Raw genomic sequence first — 23,400 nt, forward strand, 5'->3', positions numbered from 1 at the left:
AGAAAAGTCCTGGCTTAGTGAAAGTTTCAATACACGATTTCTCAAATTTAAACTTGCTTGTTGAGGTTTTTATATTGAATAATTATTTAGAAAAGGTTTATATAAAAAATATATATATTTTTCACTATTTGCTTTACGTCGCAACGACACAAATAGATCTTATGGCGATGAAATAAAAAATAATTATACCATTAAAATCCGCATTCTTCCCTGAAACGTGTAGTATAATTTGCTTTGTAACAATTTTGGAGAAAACATCAGGAGCTTGGGGGAGAACAAACTGCTTCATGTTCTGGAATCATGTGTTTATTTGCCAGTTACTAGATATCTTTGGCTAGTGTAATTTCTCAGACCCACCTCATTTTGTGGCATAGTAAAAATGAATGCTGCTATGATATTTTCAATGTTTGGTGGCAAATATGTTATGTGAACAATTTTCCTCCCTCTTACAGCTGAACAAAGCTTACAGATGAACATTAGAGAATATTATGAGAATTGTATCAAGCCAAAACATTTCATCAGATTTTCAACATCCTTGTAGTCGAGAAGCAATGGCAGAATTCTGCTATACAATAATACTTTTATCCTACAAGCCAATGTAAACTTTTAAAATTGTATGCTGTTCTTGCAATTTGTTCATTTAATGTACCAGTATTATTTTTGTATTGCACTCCGTTACATAAAATTCTAGTATAGTAACATTTATATTATATCAATTCCAACAAAATACTCTATATAAGCCTAAAATATCACATAGAAATATTATCTTGATCAGCAACCTGCTGTGCTCTCTTACTTAGGTTATATGGTCTGCACACCAGTTTGAGTTTGACATCCCTGACCTAACAGAAATGCTATTGGAAAACAGCAAGAAAAACAATGGGTGGTGTGAATAAAAATGAGTCTAAGCAAGTGAGCGAGTACTCGCTGAGTGCCTGAGTGTCTCCCTGCCGATTAGCTTCCACTCTGCATTTGCGGTGAATAAAAATGTTCAGCAGAAGCACAGCGTAAACTCGAGTGTCTGGAGCAGCCACTCAGTGTCACTGATCAAGGACGTGCACGTGCCATGTATATAACACTTCGATGACTTCCAGATAGTTCAATGCTTAATATGGCAGACGACAGCGTGGAATTCCAGTCCGTTTTTATCTCCATTTTAAAGGAACATACAATTTTGTTTTCAAAGTCACAGTTACCGGATAAAAAGCACAAGAAAACAAGTGCAATAAATGCAGTTCAGTGTGAATTTAACACAAACATTTCCATCCAACAAATATTGGTGAAAAATTACAAAACATGAAAACAAGACTCAAATATAAAGTAGAATTAAAGCATATGGGAAACAAATGCGTATCGTTAAAATAATGGGAGAAGCGGCTAATGAACCTGATGCAGGGGAGAATAACCCTACCATCAGCCGTCTGAAAGGTAGGAAATCATAGCCTGAATATTATGACATTAATGAATTGAGGAAAATGATATGACATAAATAAAACAATTAATTATGATGAAAATAATATATTGACAATTTAATGTAATTTTTAAGGAACCAGATCTGCAGGACCTGACGAGTTGGCCGTGCGGTTAAAGACATGCAGCTGTGAGCTTGCATCCGCGAGATAGTGGGTTTGATCCCCACTGCTGGCAGCCCTGAAGATGGTTCTCCGTGGTTTCCCATTTGCACACTAGGCAAATACTGGGGTTGTACCTTAATTAAGGCCATGGTCACTTCCTTCCTACTCCTACGCCATTACTATCCCATTGTCGCCATAAGATCTATCTGTGTTGGCGCAACGTAACAAAAGTTGTAGGATCTGCAGGAGTTCTCATCCCTTCGGCTTCCAACAGAGGCATCATAACTCTGCAAACATCGGAGTTCCTCCAAATTCGGGAGTCATAGACAGAGTCAGGCCGTGATACATCTATACTGGTTGAATTCTTCCTTTCCATTGCAAGTGGCCTGTACATTAATGCTAGGGATGCCTTTTCTGTAAATGTAGTGATTCCCATGAACATGTGGCTTCTGAATTTGTACACGAGTACAGTCTACAATGCCGACAGCATAAGGGAAGCTATAAAATGTTCCTGCCACTTAGCCCATGCTTCCTGCATCTAAGCAACATTTGTTGGAATTTTATCCAATAATCTGCTTTCATTTCTGTTCATGTCAAAACCTCCGAAAATGTTTTTGACACAGTGTTCCAAGATGTCTTCACCAACACCACTCTGAAATCCAGGGTCACCAACATAACACAAGAAGATTTACATGTTTTCTTCATTTGTTAGTGCACCACCTCTTGTTTCTTTGGAGTGCACAAGGAAATGCTCTGCTAACCATTCAGCATGTTCCTTGAAAATCCACATCCTGTTTCCAGTCATCTGACCGGGTCACGAATGGAATCAATGAAGCTCCATCTAGCGGCGAGGATAGGAGATGTGCTGACTGCAGAGTCCTGTTGCACTCCTCTGGGGCAATGATTAATGACTGACAGATGAAATGAAATGATATTGGAGAGTGTTGCTGGAATGAAAGTTGACAGGAAAAACTGGAGTACCCGGAGAAAAACCTGTCCCACCTCCGCTTTGTCTAGCACAAATCTCACATGGAGTGACTGAGATTTGAACCAAGGAACCCAAAGATGAAAGACCGGCGTGCTGCTGCTGAGCCATGGAGGCTCTTCAGCATGCTCCTTACTGGACCTATGTAACACTCTGTAATCAAGTGAAGTAATCTGTAATCTGTGAAGTCTATATAATTTTGTTTTCCGATTAATCACCACCATAACCTCTGCCATGCCACTGAACTTGACACTATCATTTGGAGTCACCTACTGAATTAGCTCAAGGAAACATGAACAGGCACTTACCGAAAAGAGTGCCTGCTTTATCTTTATTCACCAGAAATCTGGAGCGCCCACTCTACTACTCGAGCGACTGGAGTGTGTGCTCAAGGTCAGAGGTCTGCTGTGAGTGACTGCTACCGACAGGCAGTTTTTATTCACCTCATTGTGAGTGCCTGCTCTAAAGTCGCGAGTAAAGAGTGCGTGTTCATTTTTATTCACACCACCCAATATCCCAGGAACAATCTCTTTGATCACGTAATATAATTAAGACCAGAGCAGAAGCAACTACTTAAGGCAAGGAGCAGAGAGAAAATTACAAAAGTATAACACAAACATATATACATTTGGGTGTTTAAAATAATGGACCATGTTAATCAACAAAAGTTATTCCTATCTAGTTAATATACAGTATAATTAAATATTTCTTTACAGCATACTAGACTTATACAACTTCTAGGAATAATGATCAGGAATCCCTTCTGTCCTGGACCTATTATAAACCAGTAAACACCAATATATTTTTATCAGTCTTACTTCAATGCTTACTTTTATGTTTATGTTTCTTGTGTTTTTTGTGATGTTTTTTATTTTTTGTCCTCTTAGCAACATTCCTCTTTTGTTTACTCCTAGCATCAGTAACTAACTCCCCATTAGAATCATCTTTCTGAACATTTGAGTTTGAGCTTGACAAAGAAAGTGACCTTGATCTTGAAGTCAATGATCTTGTTTTTGTGTCAGACCTAACTTGTTTCCTCTTTAGAGGGTGTGATTTATGGGATTCTCTTATGGATTCCTCAGAATTAGATTTACTCAAATTCACCGGACTGTATTTTGATTTAGAAGGAAAAGAAAGTCTTGAACTAGTTCTGTTTGATTTTGAACTGGACTGAGATCCTGATCGTGAATTTGTACACGAAGAAGATTCTTGGGAGCATGATGTAAAGTCTTTGTCTTTCGACTCATCTTGTTTTGCCAATTTTTGGAAGTATTTATAGTATTCCTGATGTATATCCTCATAATAATGATGCATATCATGAGCATTGTCAGGAAGAGAATGATAGTAACTTCCTTCTCCTTTTGCATGGCGGAAACGCTGGCGATATGGGAAAACTCCTTGTCTACTTTGGTTGTAACGTCTTCCTCGAAAGGGTCGGAAATGCGAGTTGTTATAATGGTAGCTGCTGTACCTTGGATAAGAATGGTCATTCCTTCCTGAGGCTGGATAGTTATAACGTTTCTCAAAATAATGTTTGGACTTGTCTTCATCTGAATGACGTTCCTCTGTAACAGTACAATCAGGTACACTTTCACTTAGTGAATGTTTAATAAACACAACAAATATAAGAAAATTTTTATTGGATAAAAAAAGAAAACCAGATATGGTAATAAAACAACTATGATCAGGGAAGATGGAAGAAAAGTTCATGACCAATTACTGGCTTTAAACAATCATGAATGTGGAGAAATATGCAGAAAGAAATGAAAACTGTACTATTTTTCATAATTAAATTCTATTAACATGATATACAAACAAATATTTCTTGTTAAACACAGTGAAATAAACAAATGATACCCTATACAATCCACATGTCAAAATGGATGATCTATTCAACTAAATGTTACAGGCAGTAGCAGAGCCTGGATATGTATCAGCATTTCAAATTATACAGCAGAAAATATAGTATCCCTTCTACAGCATGGCTGCTGCTAGAAGATTACAGAAATATGACCAAGTCTGCTATAGAAGACAGTGACACTCATGAGTTATCTTTACAAAAGAGAACCTTGACTGGTAATGAAAAAAAAAACAAAAAAACAAAAAACAAAACGAATTTATTAAGAATTTTTTAAAAATTTGCTTTACGTCACACTGACACAGATAGGTCTTATGGCAACGAAGGGATAGGAAAAGCCTAGGAGTGGGAAGTGGCTGTGGCCTTAATTAAAGGTACAGCCCCATTATTTGCCTGGTGTGAAAATGGGAAACCATGGAAAACCATCTTCAGGGCTGCTGACAGTGGGGTTTATTAAGCTGATGATGATGCATGTTGTTTAAAGGGGCCTAACATCTAGGTCATCGGCCCCTAATGGTACGAAATGAAATAACAAAATTAAAAGCCCAAGAACATCCGATGACCACAATTCAAAATGTGACGATGAGGAATGAATGGATGGATAGACGGAGATGGATTTAAAATGATCAGTGGAACCGACCCACAGTGACTTACATGCACAAAAGCTGGCGTAAAACAAAAGTATTATGGACCAAGGGACTGCTTCCAAGCCAGCGGCCCCTCACAATGGTACTTATCGCTAGGAAAGTAGAACCATGGTATTTGTCATGTTGCGGTACTAATCAAGAGTAGCATAGACTCGCGGTATTCCACACATTATGGTACTACTCACAGGTATTGAAATTCGCACAGGTACTACAGACCTACGCTGTTTCGCCATTTACAGGCGACACAAACCTATGGTGTGAATCACATAAGAGTACTAACCACAGGGACTCGTACTATCCCGTGGTGTACCTCATATAGTGGGTACTAATCATAGGCAAGCCAGAACTATGGGTTCCCTCATCCCATGGTTTCGCTCATATTGTCCCCGTTAAAATTGGCGATATTGTGTATATTTTCAACAAGTGGAAATTAAAAGTTTTATTGTCTGCTTGGAACTGCAGCGTGTCATTTGGGGAGTAGTGGCGAGCTAAGAACGAGTTTTTTTCGTCGTTCAGAGGGGTGATACATGGCCAGGACCGGGCCAAGGTCGATGTAAACCACGTGACTACCGCCGCACGCGCGCAACTCACATTCTGAATCTGGAATAGTCTGAGCCAATTAAATGAGACCATCAGCCAATTATCGTTCTCGTTGAAGATCACACCTCCCAGGCCGATCAGATAAAAAGGCCTTGTTTCGAGTAAATCGCTCTCTGAATATCCTTCGCTGTGCTGCTCTCTCACCCTGAATATTCTTCGCTGTGCTGTGTGGGACACTACGTTATCGGACCACGTGGAGAAATAATTTCCAGTTCAAGTTGACGCCCGTTCTGCCAGAATTTAGCGAGATAATTAGTGAATTCCTATGGAATAAAACACGCCTTAAGAACCAAGTTAAGTGTGACTGTGTAGACGAGCTATTAATATTCGACGTGTGCTTGTGCAAAATACTTAATCTTGTCATCTCAGTTACAGCTTGTGACCGGAATTCTACCAAAGTCGTCATAGAAACTGAACACCTCAAGATGGACAATTCCACAACCACCGACAACACAACTTCATCAAGGGACACCTGCTACAAAGCCTCCATGGAGCTGTAAACTGTGAGGTGTATCTGGTAATTGGAAGGAGACTGACCGGAGGAAAATGCTGGAATAATTGACTGTCGACAGGAATCGAACTCCATCTAAAACTTGAGTACCTTTTAATTTAATTTATCTGTATTACCTTTTGTACAACTAGAGGTCTTTCTTCTTTAATTCGTAGATCTATTAGTTTGTTGTAGTTAGAAATATTTCATTTTTCCACTTCTTAAGGTGTCGTGGTAGACTAGGTACGTGTGAATGAAATTTTGAATCTATTAGAGTAGACATGTAGGTTGTCTTTGAATGATTTCCCATGCGTAGGAGCTTTATATTTAATAATCAGTGACCACACGATAAATCTACTTCCCTTGTAATGTTGAAAGTTACTGGACTGAAATTTACGTGTACATTTTGAGTGAATAGGGTCGAACCTAGTGTCTTTCCAGATCACTTGTTGTATTTATGATGAAGTCATCTAATTTTACGATATTCCACGAGGATCAGTAGATGTAATAATCACTTAAATAATAATAATATTGACTAAAGATCGGGTAAAACAGAATTAAACGCTCGTGAGCCATAAATTTACAGCAGAGTTCTTATATGTGAGATTGAATGTGCTCTGTTCATGAAGGATCTGGAATATGACCAATCCTGAGGGATATTTGTTGTATAATTGAGCAATTGATGATTTAATGATGATATTTGACTTATTCTTGTGTATTGGGAGCGCAAGATAGATTATAATTATTGGAGCACGTGTTGCGAGTGTATTTCACAGGTAGGGAATAAAAATAATACGATTAAGGCTCACGCTCGCGATAGTTTTAACCTGTAGCCCAAACGATGGTAGTGCTTATGGATTTTACTAGAATCTTCCATTATAATTTCAAGAGTTAGATGAACTTACATTGATATGTGAAATGTGTTTCTACCAAGTGATACCCATGACTTCGATCACTAGTCACCATTAATGAAGAATAATTTCAATACACAGATTATTTCTGCTAGATATTACGCGACCTGACCAATCATAAAAATCATGAATAAACTTGCCAAAACAGGATTCGATGTAAATAATGTACATAAAAGACGCGTTTCCTAGTGTGAATGTGTGTGTGTATGTAAATATGTATATTTCTCTTGTATCATGTTGGTCCCATTTAATTTGAACTGGTCGTGCACTTGCTGCGACGCAGATTACACTCATCGTTGTGTGTTGCCTTAAGAAGTAATTTTCATGCCCTTAAGGGAAATTTTGATCAACTTAAGTCGAGGAAGACTAGAAAAGGATTTATTTTCTTCATTAGCGAGATTTAAAAGGAAAGATCATCTCGTTATTTTACGAAGGCACTCGATTTGTAAATAAAATTTATTTAACTAGCTCACACGTGGGTAACGTAAATTTCTGACACATTTATAGTTGAACTTTGAAATATTTTAAGATTCATTTGAATGGAAATGCAATACAAAAATCAGAAGTAGAAGTTCGTTAGCCGCATGATTACTTTGAGTTAGCCATTAATAATTAATTGGAAAATAATTATTCTGAAATGCTAATGACGATCATTAGGTAAATGATGCGGTGGAAAATTAATAAGAACATGATCGTGTGACAATGAAACATAGGTTAATTAAATGATGAGAAATTAATAATAATAATAATCAGAACAATTAATTAATTTTGAGAATTTTTGAAATCAATTTTCATTTTCTACTGAAGCTCATGTTGGTGTCATTGACTAATATTAAATGCTGTAAGTGATAAATTTAGTTGGGTACATCTTAAAACCACGTGTTGAGACTACTCTGAATTGGTAAAGCTTTGAACACATTTATTGTAAAACCCTCGTTAGCAAGACATAATAATCAGAACAATTAATTAATTTTGAGAATTTTTGAAATCAATTTTCATTTTCTACTGAAGCTCATGTTGGTGTCATTGACTAATATTAAATGCTGTAAGTGATAAATTTAGTTGGGTACATCTTAAAACCACGTGTTGAGACTACTCTGAATTGGTAAAGCTTTGAACACATTTATTGTAAAACCCTCGTTAGCAAGACAGTTGTTAATGATTTTATGAACTTCTATGTTAATTTTTTAAAATTCTTTCAATCAAATAATTTGATTTGGAAAGGCAAGAGGCCTAATTTTTCTTTGGTTTTCATTACAACACAGTAAGGCTGGAGATTAACAACACGTGTCACTCTAAATCGAGGAAGAAATTCAATATTATGGAAGTTCTATGTAAAAACAAAAAAAATATCAGTAAGAATATTTTCATTTATTGTTTGCTTATGTGAATAAATGTCAGAGTGTTGTTTTAACATTTCTTTTATCCTGCTTGGTCATCAATCCTCGACATCCCTTAAATGCCTCTAGAAAGTGATAGCCAACGATCGAACGGTCCACCTCGGGATATCTCGCTCGCTGGCTGGGCTTAGCTCGGGAAAAATGGGGGCAATATAGTGCTACTAATCATGGGTACTGTAAAAGCCGTCGAGCCCTCGTTTGCTACTAATCAAAAACGTATTTGGTATCCAGCATACTGGTACTACGCGCAAGTAAAAGTGACCCATGGTGTTCCCCGCGTGGTGGTACCAATCACAAATAGTTTCAAGGTTCTGATTTGATCATCCCTTTTAGTCGCCTCTTACGACAGGCAGAGGATACCGTGGGTGAATTCCTCGTCTGCATCCCCCACCCACAGGGGTTGTGTGTTTGGTCCACGAGAGGTATTTTATTTCCCTCAAGTCCGCCGGCAAGGATTTCCCTATCCGCCACCTGGGACGCGCCATGTGGGAGTATCACCTCTCCCCCTGCTACACAAGCGTAGCAGGTTTGTGGGGTTTATTAAGCACAATGTTCATACATAATATAATGGAAGATATGCATGATATGCATCACATACATTCATTATCCATAGATATATAACAGGTCATATAGATCATTCACAATTTTTCACCAGTCTTTAGCAGATGCACTTCTTTATTCGTGTCAGAAGTATCAACTTATAGATATTTAACAAAAAGCAACATCTACATTTCTACTATACAAATATACAAGTCTATTATACAATCACAGATAGAGCAACAATATTCAAGAGCTAGATGATGCTTGCCCAGTATTGGGCGACGTCAATAGCGTTGGGGGAGGCTGCAATCAAGTCTTTCATAGTGCACATTGAAGGACATAAGACACACTGACATAGATGTTGGATCGTCTGCTGTTCTCCGCAATCACAAAGTGATGAATCACTTGAGAAGCCCCACTTCCGCAAGTTTACTTTGGTTCTGCCGACTTCTGTACGGAGTCTGTTAAGGGCTTTCCATACTGTCCACTTCTCCTGGTGTCCACATGGAAGACTTTCCTTTGGCTCTATCCAGTTGGAAAGGTGGTGGATTCTTTCTTTCCACATTGTGACTCTAGCATTCTCTGCTTTCCCCTCAAGGTTGACTGATGTGCGGAGAAAACTTTTCCTAGATTTTAGCCTCTGTGTGGCTGGTTGGTATCCATAGAGAGGATGTGCTTCTGAAGAAGATGCCTGGAGCCTTTCTTTGTTAGCTGCTACCTCCCTACGAATCTCACCGGGAGCAATACCAGCTAAAAGTTGGACCTTCTCAATGGGTGTAGGTTTCAAACATCCAGTGATGATCCTGCAGCTTTCGTTTAAAGCTATGTCGACCTGCTTCGTATGAGCTGACCTGTACCAAACTGGGGAGGCATATTCTCCTGCAGAATAGCATAGAGCTAGAGCTGATGTTCTAATTGTTTGTGGTTGTGTTCCCCAACTTGTTCCTGATAACTTTCGTAGAATGTTGTTTCTGGCAGCTATCTTTTGTTTCAGGTTTTGGCAATGTTTCTTATATGTTAATGTGCGATCCAGCATAACTCCCAGGTACTTTGGCGTAAAGCAGTGTTCCAGTAAGTTCCCCTTCCATAGTACTTTGAGTTTCTGAGAGGCCTGCGCATGCCGCAGATGGAACGCACAGATTTGAGTCTTAGCTGGATTTGGTTTGAGTTGGTTTTTCTCATAATAGTTACCTAGCTCTTCTAATGCAGCAGTTAAAGAGATCTCTGCTTCATCAAAGGTATCAGTTTGAGTAGTAAGTGCAAGGTCATCGGCATAGATAAAGCTTTTAGTATTTTCTGGTAATGGCTGGTCATTAGTGTAGATGTTGAAAAGAACAGGAGCCAGTACACTGCCTTGAGGTAGTCCATTCCTTTGATTCCTCCATCTGCTTCGGCGTCCTTGGAATTCGACAAAAAAGCGACGATTTTCCAGGAGAGTAGCTATCATCTTGGTTACCTTGATGTCTGTAATCATTCTATAAAGTTTGTGTAATAATATCCTGTGATTTACTGTATCGTAGGCGGCTGAGAGGTCCACAAAAGCCACACCAGTAATCTTCTTCATTTCAAACCCGTCCTCGATATGCTGGGTTAGATGTAAAACCTGTGCTGTGCAACTCTTTCCTGGGCGGAAGCCACATTGCTGAGGGATTAGGACTTGGTCTACTACTCCCATTAAGCGATTGAGCAACATTCTTTCCATTATTTTGTATAGGTGGCAGAGAGATGCACTGAGAGGATGGGTTCTATTGGCACAGTTCAATAGGTGGTAATGAGGACAGGGCTTGCCACCAAGTCAGCATACACAACCATCCCTTCAAGTATGGAACCCAGTGGATAGAAATATATTCCAATGGAACCCATGGATGCTGAAACGCACGTATATGCAACACAATTTGAAGTTAGACCCTATCCATACACGGCTCTTAATTATGTGATTGCTTTATGCTTTTTATCTAAGCTTTTGTGTATGCAGTTGATGATGATCGCAAAGCGATCAAAACATGTCCTGTTATTCTTAATGATTTTGTAAAATGCCAGAGGCAAAATAAAAGAAAGGTATCGATTAGGTGGAAATATTTTCTTATATTGATTAGATTACATTATCAATACGGCAATGAAGTGGATAGTTTGTAATACAAACCATCTTAGTCGGCTCTTCTCTATTCTATCATTCATTTTTTCCACTCCAATTTCTTCTCGGATTTTCTCATTTCTTATTTTGTCTCTTCTACTTTTCTGTATCATATTCCTCAAGAACTTCATTTCGGCTGCCTGTATTTGACTCTCATCCTTCTTTGTCATTGTCCAAGTTTCTACTCTGTGAGTTGTTATGGGTACCTAATACATCTTGTACATAGTTTCCTTTGCTTCCATTGGCACATCTTTGTCCCATAACATGTTTCTTACACTATGATAGAAACAGCTTCCAGCTTGAATCCTCTTACTAATTTCTGCATCCAGTCGAGCATTCTCCATTAATTCACTCCTCTGGTATATGAACGTCTCCATTACTTCCAGGGGCTTGTCTGCAAGTCTAATCTGACCTTTCCCTTCTTTCTCCCCTCTAGTCATAACAAGAGTTTTACTCTTTTCTACACTTATTTAAAAATCCACATTCTTCGATTTTCCCATTCACCACATCCAACTGTTCTTGAACATTCATGTCCTCTTCTTCTTCATCCATTCCCTTTTCCAGATTCTGTCTGGATAGGGCAGTGTACCAAAGCCCTCCACCTTACTCGATCTTTCCACCATTCCCCTTCTAGTAATTTATTGGTATCGACTCCTCCATTTGCAATACAGTCCACAACAGAGCTCCTCGATCTCATTCTAGGATGTCCCCTAGGCCTCTTTCCAGTCTCTGTATCCATGAATGTTCTCTTTGGTATTCTCTCTCCTGGCATTCTCATCATGTGTCCAAACCATTTTCGCTTTGCTATATCAATCTCTTCTTGAAGTTTACACACTTCCACGCTTCTCCTTATTTCCGAATTTCGTATTCCATCTTGTCTTGTTTTTCCCTGTATGTCCTCTTCTCCCCAAATAACATCATCTGCAAATAACAACATGTTCATTTCTATTCCTCCATATGCTGCTTTTGCTGTTTTGCCATCCATTACTATTGTAAACAGGATTGGCGATAGAACACTTCTCTGTCTCAGTCCACTAGTGATTCTGAATCAACTTGTCCTGCCAACTTGTGTTTGCATGTAGCTACAACATTCCTTGTACACTGCCATGATCATTTTTATTAATCCCTGTCCAATTCTTTTTTGCACCAGACTGTCCCAAACTTTAGTCCTGGGGACACTGTCATATGCCATTTCAATGTCAATGAATGTCATCACCATATAATTCCCATACTTCCATTGCTTTCCCATTAGTTGTCTCACAATGACAATGGGCTCTATTGTTGACCTTCCACTTCTGAAACCAAACTGATTTTCCTGTATCTGATTTTCAACCCTCAACCTTATCTTACTTTCCAGTATCCTCTCCATTATCTTAGCATCATGGGATATCAGAGTAATTCCCCTGTAGTTCTTCAATACTTTCTTATCACCTTTCTTGAAAATTGAGATGATTATTCATTTCTGCCAATCCTCAGTGACCTCCTTATTCTCCCAGATAATCCTGAGAACTCGATATGTCCACTGCAGGCCTACAGCTCTAGCTGCCTTTATCATCTCGACTGAAATTTCATCTATTCCAGCAGTTTTTCCATTCTTCATCTTTCTGACCGCTATTTCAATTTCATTCATTGTAATTTCTTTGTCCATTTCTTCACCAACTAGTTGCCCTTCTTGGTGGTCCGTTGAATGATTCATTAGTTCTCATGTTCAGCAACTTCTGAAAATACTCTTATTTCTTCCGGCTTTGTTAATATAATGCCGCCTTCATCCATCAAAATCTGGTGTTTACTTGATCTCTCTTTTTGTTTCTTAAGATACCATACAATAATTTCTTGCTGCCCTGCATCTCATCTCTCAATTTCTGTGTGAATAAGGCCCAGCTTTTCCTCTTTTCATCCTCCACTACTTTCTTGACCAAATTCTTTGCCTCCTCACATTATAAGAACTACATCTTATACATCACCATTTTACACTTCCTTGGTACTTCCTTCTTCTATACCAGGTTTCTCAGCCTCTGCTAGAAAGCATTTCCCTGTTGAATCCTTTTACTGAGTCAATGTCCAGCGGTCATGCACCAGTTCGCTATAAAGTACTTCAAGATCTCCACAATTTCAAGGCTTTGTCCCTTTATTTTTATAATTCCTTTCCATTCCCTTTCTGCTCAAGTCAACACCATTATCTTACTCTTTTCCACACTGATTTTAATTCCATAATTCAATAAGTTGAGTTGCCCTTGTACTTTCTCCTTGTTTGCTCCCCGCACCACAATATCATCTGCAGCTCCCTGTCCCACTATTTTAGCTTTGTCTCCTTCACAACTTTTTCCATAACTATTATGAATAAAAGTGGTGACAGAACACCTCCATGTCATAGTCCAACTTCATTCCAAAACCACTCGGTCCTCCCCACTTGTCTGGACAATGCTGCAAAAATTTTTGTACAATGCTTGCACATATTCCATCATTTGTTTTCCAAATACTTTTGTCTGCATTACTTTCTATACCTTTGTTTTAGGTGCACTATTGTAAGCCTTTTCTAAATCAAGGAGTGTCACCACCATATCTCTTCTATATTCCCAATTTTTTTTTCCATTAATTACCTTATACTCTAGTGTTGATCTTCCATTTTAAAAAATGTTCTTCTTGTAACTGTCCTTCCACCTTTTCATTCTCTTTTCAAGTAGCCTTTCAAATATTTTTTTACAGAGATGAGTGTGATTCCTTCATAATTACCACATACCTTCTAGTCATCCTCCTTAAATATTGGTATTATTACTCCTTTACTTCAGTCATTTGGTACCGGTTTTTCTTTCCAAATACATCTAAGTAGTCTATACAGCCATTATAGATCAACAGATCCTGCTGCTTTTATCATTCCCACGTACAGTTCATCCAATTCTGATGCTTTTCCTACTTTCATTTGTTTGAGAGTTTCCACCTCTTTCATTGTGATTTCACTATCAGACTGCCCACTCAGTGGCCGTGATCATTAATGCGTCGAGTCTGTATGGTCTGATATTGTGGTTCACTGGTTTGAGCCCCCTAGGTTGAAAAAAATTTCACCATCTGAATGTCGGCTGGCAGGGTGTGGTAAACAATTTCTGATCACTAGATTGTGTGCCAAAAACCTGCATTAAATTCCAAACCTCTTCCTACATCATCATCATCATCATCATCATACATCTAGACGTTCAGGTCGCCTAAGTGCATCAAATAGAAAGACCTGCACCAGGCGATCCAAATATATCCTTGGACACTCCCAGCACTAAAAGCCATATGACAGACTATTGGATTCTATCTCTTCACACTAACTCTTATCACATCTATACTCTATATACTCCTCCTCACATTCTGGAGTTCATCACAGTAATCCTTCCAACTTTTCCTTAAATTGACTGGTTGTGTTATTCTCTCTCCTCCTTTCCCTTTCACCTATTTTGTGTAGACTGTCTTTTCTCTTCCTTCTTATAAGTCCATACAGCATCCTTTTACCACTATACACATCCTCTTCGAAATCTTTCCTTAGTTTCTTCAAGTATTCCTTACACCTCTTCATTTCTTAGAACTATCTTCTATTTTACCCTATTCCACAATTGCCATGCTTTGTTCTTACTTTTTACTGCTTCCTTTACCCTCTCATTCCACCATGGAGTCTCAATCATTCACTCTTTTAGGTAGTCTGCCACAATAATTTACTCTCTGCACAGCTTACAAATGTCTTTTTAAACATTTTCAATTCTACTTCCACACTCTCCACTTCAGTTTTGGCATGACGAATAGAATAGCCTACCTAACTGAGTTCAAGCATGCTCCTGCAGAGCGGCACTAGTGGAGCCTAAACACCAATGCTACACAGTCAGCTGTTTTACACTGATACGCAAATAACCAAATACAATGCCCAATTGCTTAGACAGGGTAAAATGGAACATTATGAAAAGTGAAGGCAATATTGTACTTTACATGCATAAAAGTAAAACGAATTTTTAAACAGAGCACATTAGACATAAACAAGATTGCAAATAAAACCGACACTTTCCTTAAAATAAAGTAAATAACTTAAATTACCCACCAAAACTAGTTTGAGGCCACTTTTGATAGGTTTTTTTTTTTTTTGCTAGGGGCTTTACGTCGCACCGACACAGATAGGTCTTATGGCGACGATGGGACAGGAAATGCATAGGAGTTGGAAGGAAGCGGCCGTGGCCTTAATTAAGGTACAGCCCCAGCATTTGCCTGGTGTGAAAATGGGAAACCACGGAAAACCATCTTCAGGGCTGCCGATAGTGGGATTCGAACCTACTATCTCCCGGATGCAAGCTCACAGCCGCACGCCTCTACGCGCACGGCCAACTCCCCCGGTCTTTTGATAGTTTACGAGTAGACTTAGCAGATTGTTGAGCTTGAAGATCTCTGCAGATCTCTGAAGAAGAATCGGCACTTTAAATAGAGGTAGACTAGTTTAGGAATAATGTCCAAAGCATGTTCAATACAACAGCCAGCTCCTGAAGGCATAACTGAAATCGCCTCAGTCGAATCAAGACACTCGTAAAAAGTATCACCAACATTGACCTAAACAAGCTCAATTCATGAATTTTCCTTTCAATCTGGAAAAAATTATCAGGAAAGATAGGACTGACCAGGAGGGGAGGGGATCAAATGAGGTGGGTAAGGTTGAGGCTCTGGTCATTGGGGATTCCATTGTTACACATGTCGGGAAAGTGTGTGGAAGGAAGAGTACCAGCATAGAGTGTTATCCAGGTATTAGGTTAAGGCAGATGTTGAGGAAAGTAGAAGAGAAGGAGGAGGGAAAGGAGAAGGTGGTAGTGTTTTATGTTGGTACTAACAACGTAAGACAAGCAGGTATAAGTACCAACGAAGTTTGGGACGTGTGGGACCTGGTAAATGCAGCACGGGTGAAGTTTAAGGAAGCGGAGATTGTTATCAGTGGAATACTGTGTAGGAGGCATAGTGACTAGAAGGTGATTGGGGATTTAAATGAGACTATGGAGTGGGTATATGGGAAACTGGGAGTGAGATTTCTAGATCCTAATGGGTGGGTAGGAGATAGGGACCTGCGCTCAGATGGCCTTCACTTAAACTGCAGTGGTACATATAAGTTAGGAAATTTGTTTAGAAGGGTTATAGGGAGGTACATTCAGGGAAACGGGGTGGCCTAGGGAGCGGTGTTAAGGAAATAGGGAACTGGAAATCAAGTAGGGATGACCTAAAAATGTTAGTGCTCAACTGTCTGAGAAATGATATAATGGAAGCAGAAATTTTCTCACAGAACTGGAGGGTGTATCGTAGAGATAGGATAGGAATGGTAGGAGGGAGAGTATTCATTCTCGTGAAAGAAGAATTTGTAAATTACGAAAAAGATGACAAACATGTAATTCTAGGGGTAAGGCTCATCTCTAAAGATAATAGGCAACTTGATGTCTTTGGAGTGTACAGACCGAGAAAGGGCAGCGCAGACGCTGATTCAGAATTATTTGATAAGATAATCAGCTATGTGGGAAACAATAAGGAAAGGAACGTGATTGTAGCGGGTGATCTCAATTTACCAAATGTCAATTGGGAAGGTAATGCGAATGACAGGAAGAATGACCAACAAATGGCAAATAAGTTAATATGGGAAGGGCATCTGATACAGAAAGTGATGGAACCAACTAGAGGGAAGAACATTCTGGATGTGGTGCTGGTAAAAGCCAGATAAGCTCTATAGAGAAACCAAAGTAATAGATGGTAATAGTGATCACGAACCTGTCTTTGTGGTAGTTAAAAATAAATGTTAAAGAAAGGAAGATATTAAAATTAGGACTATCAGACAGTACCATATTGCTGATAAAACAGGCATGAGGGAGTTTTTAAAAAGTAACTATGATCGGTGGAAAACGGTAAATAAATATGTAAACAGACTCTGGGATGGGTTTAAAGCAATTGTTGAGGAATGTGAAAATAGGTTTATAGCTTTAAAGGTGGTAAGGAATGGTAAAGATCCACTGTATTATAACAGAGAATAAAGAGACTAAGGAGGTGCAGGTTGGAACGAAATAGAGTTAGAAATGGTTATGGAAGCAAGGAGAAATTGAAGAAACTTACTAGGAAATTGAATCTAGCAAAGAAATCAGCTAAGGATAATATGATGGCAAGCATAATTAGCGGCCATACAAATTTTAGTGAAAAATGGAAGAGTATGTATACGTACTTTGAGGCAAAAACAGGTTCCAAGAAGGATATTCCAGGAATCATTAATGAACAAGGGGAGTGTGTATGCGAAGATCTTCAAAAGGCAGAAGTATTCAGTCAGCAGTACGTAAAGATTGTTGGTTACAAGGATAATGTCCAGATAGAGGAGGTGTCTAATACTAAAGAAGTTTTGAAATTTACCTATGACAACAATGACATTTACCGTAAGATACAAAAGTTGAAAACTAGAAAAGCAGCTGGAACTGATAAGGTTTCAGGGGATTTATTAAAGACAATGGGTTGGGATATAGTACCATAACTACTTATTTGATTATTGTTTGCATGAAGGAGCTATACCAAATGAATGGAGAGTTGCTATAGTAGCCCCTGTGTACAAAGGAAAGGGTGATAGACATAAAGCTGAAAATTACAGGCCAGTCAGTTTGACATGCATTGCATGTAAGCTTTTGGAAAGCATTCTTTCTGATTATATAAGACATGTTTGCAAAATTAACAACTGGTTTCATAGAAGGCAGTTTGGGTTTAGGAAAGGTTATTCCACTGAAGCTCAACTTGTACGATTCCAGCAAGATATAGCAGATATCCTGGATTCAGGAGGTCAATTGGACTGTATCGCAACTGACCTAAGGCATTTGATAGGGTAGATCATGGGAGACTACTGGCAAAAATTAGTGCAAATGGACTTGATAAAGAGTGACTGATTGTGTGGCTCTGTTTCTAGAAAACAGAACTCAGAGAAATAGAGTAGACGATGTTTTATCTGTCCCTGTAATAATTAAGAGGGGAATTCCTCAAGGCAGTATCACTGGACCTTTATGTTTTCTTATATATATATCAATGATATGTGTAAAGAAGTGGAATCAGAGATAAGGCTTTTTGCAGATGATGTTATTCAATACAGAGTAATAAATAAGTTACAAGATTATGAGCAACTGCAAAATGACCTTGATAATGTTGTGAGATGGACAGTAGGCAATGGTATGATGATAAACGGGGTTAAAAGCCAGGTTGTGAGTTTCACAAATAGGAAAAGTCCTCTCAGTTTTAATTACTGCGTTGATGGGGTGAAAGTTCCCTTTGGGGATCATTGTAGATACCTAGGTCTTAATAAAAGGAAAGATCTTCATTGGGGTAAACACATAAATATGATTGTAAATAAAGGGTACAGATCTCTGCACATGGTTATGAAGGTATTTAGGGGTTGTAGTATAAGGATGTAAAGTAGAGGGCATATAAGTCTCTGGTAAGGCTCCAACTAGGGTATGGTTCCAGTGTATGGGACCCTCACCAGGATTACTTGATTCAAGAACTGGAAAAAAATCCAAAGAAAAGCAGCTTGATTTGTTCTGGGCGATTTCCGACAAGAAAGTAGCATTACAAAAATGTTGCAAAGTTTGGGGTGGGAAGACTTGGGAGAAAGGAGACGAGCTGCTCGACTAAGGGGTATGTCAAACCAATATAAATAGTCCGTTATTGGACATTATAAATTTTCCAGCTAACTCATTCCTGGTTGCCAGCGTTTCGCCCTCGTGTGCTAGGTTTGGCTCATCAGTTGGTACCTAGCACACCTACCAAGACGCTGGCTAGTGCATACCGTGGAGGCCACTGCGTAGGATACTTGGAGCCACCGGCAGTGCCAATGCACTATGAGAGACTTTGTCTCTTTACCAAAAATTGATGCCTGTTTGGCTATCAGATGATATAGATGTTGATTCCCATAGGGAATCTGAAATAATTGTCCCGAATGAGTAAATTTATAATACCAATATAAATGGCCCGTTATTGGACATTATAAATTTTCCAGCTAACTCATTCCTGGTTGCCAGCGTTTCGCCCTCGTGTGCTAGGTTGGGCTCATCAGTTGGTACCTAGCACACCTACCAAGACGCTGGCTAGTGCATACCGTGGAGGCCACTACGTATGGTTGAAGCATGTGTGGTAATTTTCATGGTATTTTCTTGCTCTCCATAGCAAGATTTTTTTGTTGTTGCTAGAATCCTGTTGAATCTACTCTAGACTGTCTTGGAGAAGACACTTTCAGAATGTCAGTGTGGGTTTTGTACATCTAGAAGCACCATCCACATGATATTTTGTGCAAGACAACTGCAAGAGAAGTGCAGAGAACAACAAAAAAATCTGCTTTTAGTGTTCAGTTTGTAAAAGGCCTTTGATACTATGCCTAGCAAAGCCATGTGGATGGTTTTAAGATGCTTTGGCTATCCTGAACGGTTTGTAAAATTAGTCAGAGCACTTCACGATCGTATGGTTGGATAGGTTCTATACCAAATGACATATGAAAAGAATTCTCAAGGCTGTGTTTGCTCCTACATTTTTTACCCCTGTACCTTACCAACCATGCGCCATGAGACTTCATTGGCTAACAACATACGTGTGCAAATCAGATGATATAGATGTTGATTCCCATATGGAACCTGAAATATTTGTCCCGAATGAGTAAATTTATAATACCAATATAGTTGGTCCGTTATTGAACATTATAAATTTTCCAGCTTACCCATTCCTGGTTGCCAGTGTTTCGCCTCAGTGTGCTACATTGGGCTATCAGTTGGTAAATAGCACACCTACCAAGACGCATGCCTAGTGCATACCGTGGAGACCACTGCGTAGGCTACTTGGAGCCACCAGCAGTGCCAATGCACTATGAAAGACTTGGTTTCATTTTGAAAAAAAGATACTTGCCTGGCCATCAGATGATATAGATGTTGATTCCCATAGGGAACCTGAAATATTTGTCCCGAATGAGAAAATTTATGATACCAAGCCGTCATTGTGCTATTTCGTTTCATTCTGAGTGGACCTGTGCTGTCTCTTTGTTGTGTGCGGCGATTACAATTTTATCTATCGTTCGTAATTACATTGTTTTTCTCATTTTACTTCCTATTATTGCTATTCATGACATGTCACGTCCCGTGAAAAAGTAAGAACTCTAGAAGAACGACTGAAAATTATAGTTGAATTGAACCCGTTAAAAGAACGAGTAGATACCGCTAAACGTCTTGGGTTAGTGTCTTCAACTTTAAACTCCATATTTGCTAAGAAGAATGAGATACGAGAGCAAATTGATAAATGAGGTAGTTCAAGTAAAAACAAGAAAAACAGAAGAAAATCTACATTCACTCAGCTGGAGAATGTCCTTTTCACTTGATACCAGGAAGCAAGGGCTTCCAATATCCCTATAGATGGAACCATATTACAGGAGAAAGCCAAGAAGATAGCTGCAAGGTTGAAAATTGATCATTTTACTACAACGAATGGATGGATCGCCCCATTTAAAGTGCAACATGGACTAGTCTTCAAGAAGGTTTCCGGAGAAAGTGCTTCTGTGGACACAGAAGCTAAGGAGCTGTGGATCGAGAGACTGCCTTCGCTACTGGAGGTGTACTAGCCATGTGACGTATATAACGCAGACGAGACTGGACATTTTTAGTGTTGTTCCTGATAGAACACTGGCGATGAAGGGTTAATCTTGCCATGGGGGGGAAAGTTCAAAAGAAAGACTAACCGTTCTGCTGTCTGTGAACAGTGATGGCAGTGATAAGAGAGCGCCCGTCATAGTGGGAAAATAATTAAAATCGCGTTGTTTTAAGAACATGAAAAACTGCCCATGACGTATGCAAACAAAAAGGCTTGGACGACCACTGACATTTTTTCACAATTTTTAAGGTCATTTGATGCCTCACTGGTGCACAAGGAAGAAAAGTCATACTCTTTGTGGATAATTGTGCCGCTCATCCACAGGACACGTCATTTCTTTGCAATGTGAAAGTTGTGCATTTCCCCCCAAATTGTACCAGTGTGTTGCAGCCTCTTGATCCTGGGGTAATAAAACGCTTCAAGCAACTACAGTGAAACCTCGTTAGTACGTTTCTGCAGGGAACGACGAAAAAACATAGTGTTAAGCGGGAAAACGTACTATCAAATATCCCATTAAAAACTATCCAACAGGGATATGTATCACTTTACACGTTAGTACATTGTGCATTGTGTGTGTAGAGTTTCAAGAGATAAAGGAGAGCACTAAAAAGTGAAAAGGTCAAGAACAAATATAAATTCTCTACTAGAGCCTGTAAAGGTAATAAAGGTAACAAGAGACTATTAAAAGATGAGAAAAACATAGAAGAACAGATATGACATTCTTTTGCCCTTGAGCTCAGAGAAATAACTGCAGTACCTACATATTATAGATCACTTTCTTACTAAAACATTTGTATAATGAATTGTTAGTTGAAGCCTTAGGTTTCTGATCAGTGGGTAATCAAAGATTGTTTTCTGGTCACTTAGTTTGAGCATGAATTTCTCGGGAGGTTATACTCGCCATGCACTATTAAGCGCCTTTAGCCGCCATCTTGAATACAAAACGTCGGCAGTACTCGGACAGACTCGCCGGTTAACAATTAAAACGTGCCAACTGTCAAACTCGACTAGCAGTTTGTATTTTTGTATGTACACCGCTTTCCCATTGCCTGCATCTTTACATAACTTTTTAATGGTATAGGTCTACAGTATATGGAAGCCTTATTACTTAACGGCACCTACAAATGACCTGTCAAAATCTGCTATTGCTGCACTATGGGCTTACGTATTTTAGCTTCAGTCATACCACACCGATTTAAACCATCTTATCACAAAAACAGTTATTGGCATTACCTTAATAAATGCAAACGTGGTACAGTACAAAATAATGACTATATACAGAACACATGGCTTTTGTCACTGTCCACAATTACACAGACATTTAAAAAACCAACGTAGGCCTCTAGATCATGAAGTTCACTGTACAAGCGTTTAAAAAGTTTTTGCAAGGAGAAATACCACGGTGGTCTGCAGATTCATATCACTTCATCACATGAACATTTACTGACAGTACAGTACCGTAGTAAAATAATAATAATAATAATATACAGAACACTTGGCGTTATGTCACTGTCCACAACGAACATATGTTTCAAAAACGTAAAACACAATTTAGGCTCTTAAGTCACAAAGTTGTCTTATTGATGTTCAAAAAATATATCCATTGTTTTGTTTTCTGCTTCTTTGTCCGAAGTATACAGGGTCGAGTCTAATTGTGACAAGATGTTCACGACATTTTCGTCAACCTCAAAACTGGACACAAAGCTTCGAACTGTTTCCATCGTTTCCAATGCCTTTGCTAGGGTAGGAGTGGCAGTGGCTTCTTCTTCTTCCTCCACATACTCTTCAAAAACATTGCTGACTGAGGCTGACAAATAGCAACATCATGGTCACACTCTACATACCTGCAAAATTCCTCAGGCTCTTCAGTGACTTCAACGAAATTTTCCGCTCTATCAACACTTTCGTTTTCCACTCAAATTTCTGCCTTACGGAAGCAGTTACTTATCGTACTTTGATCAACAGAGCCCCAAGAACATTTTAGAAAGTGCATAGCATCTACAGTAGGATCGTGATCTTCCTCATACGAGCACTGTCGATGTTTCCCAACCTTTTCTGTACCAGCATTTTGCGGTACTTCTTTTTCACACAGTGAATAATACCCTGAAAATACTACCTTTACATTCCTGGTAGGTATATTTATAGGATGAGCAGCACACCAATTGATTAGCAGTAATATTTTACAATTTTTGGTCCCCATCTTGGCATCGAGTGCACGCAAAAACTCTTCAAAAAGGAACAATGTCATCCAAGCATTGCCGTTGGCTTCATATTGGCATGGCAAGCTCTGAACATTTTTGAAATATCGAGGCATTATGGCTTTGCCGATGACAAGCGGTGGCAACTTTTCTGTGCCCCTCTCTTTACAGCATAGCAGGACAGTTAACCTCTCCTTGCTTAGCTTCCCACCACGGCAGGTTTCTCCTCTGCATGCGAGAGTCCTGTCAGGAAGTGGCTAAAGAAGAGTCCCATTTCGTCAGCATTGAAGACGTCGTTGGAATCGTACTCTTTCAGCAGTGACGGAAGTGTAACTGTAGTCCATGTTTCCACAGTCTCGCCATCAATACTGGCTGCTTCTCCTCTCACACATTTGTAAACTAGACCATGTTTATTTTT

General features: G+C 39.1%; 1 protein-coding gene across 3 annotated transcripts in view; it reads right to left on the reverse strand.

Moving 5' to 3' along the window:
* Positions 1 to 395: 395 nt before the first annotated feature.
* The window catches only part of LOC136867151 (A-kinase anchor protein 17A), a 66,070-nt gene continuing 43,065 nt past the window's right edge, over positions 396 to 23,400 (reverse strand). For all 3 annotated transcript variants that reach the window (XM_067144263.2, XM_067144264.2, XM_067144265.2), the window contains exon 7: positions 396 to 4,124. In XM_067144263.2, coding sequence (XP_067000364.2) covers positions 3,379 to 4,124 — 746 coding nt within the window. In that variant the 3' untranslated portion in view covers positions 396 to 3,378. The remainder of the gene's footprint in view (positions 4,125 to 23,400) is intronic.

Source organism: Anabrus simplex, chromosome 3 (genome assembly GCF_040414725.1).
Source record: "Anabrus simplex isolate iqAnaSimp1 chromosome 3, ASM4041472v1, whole genome shotgun sequence".
Classification (NCBI taxonomy): Eukaryota; Metazoa; Arthropoda; class Insecta; order Orthoptera; family Tettigoniidae; genus Anabrus; species Anabrus simplex.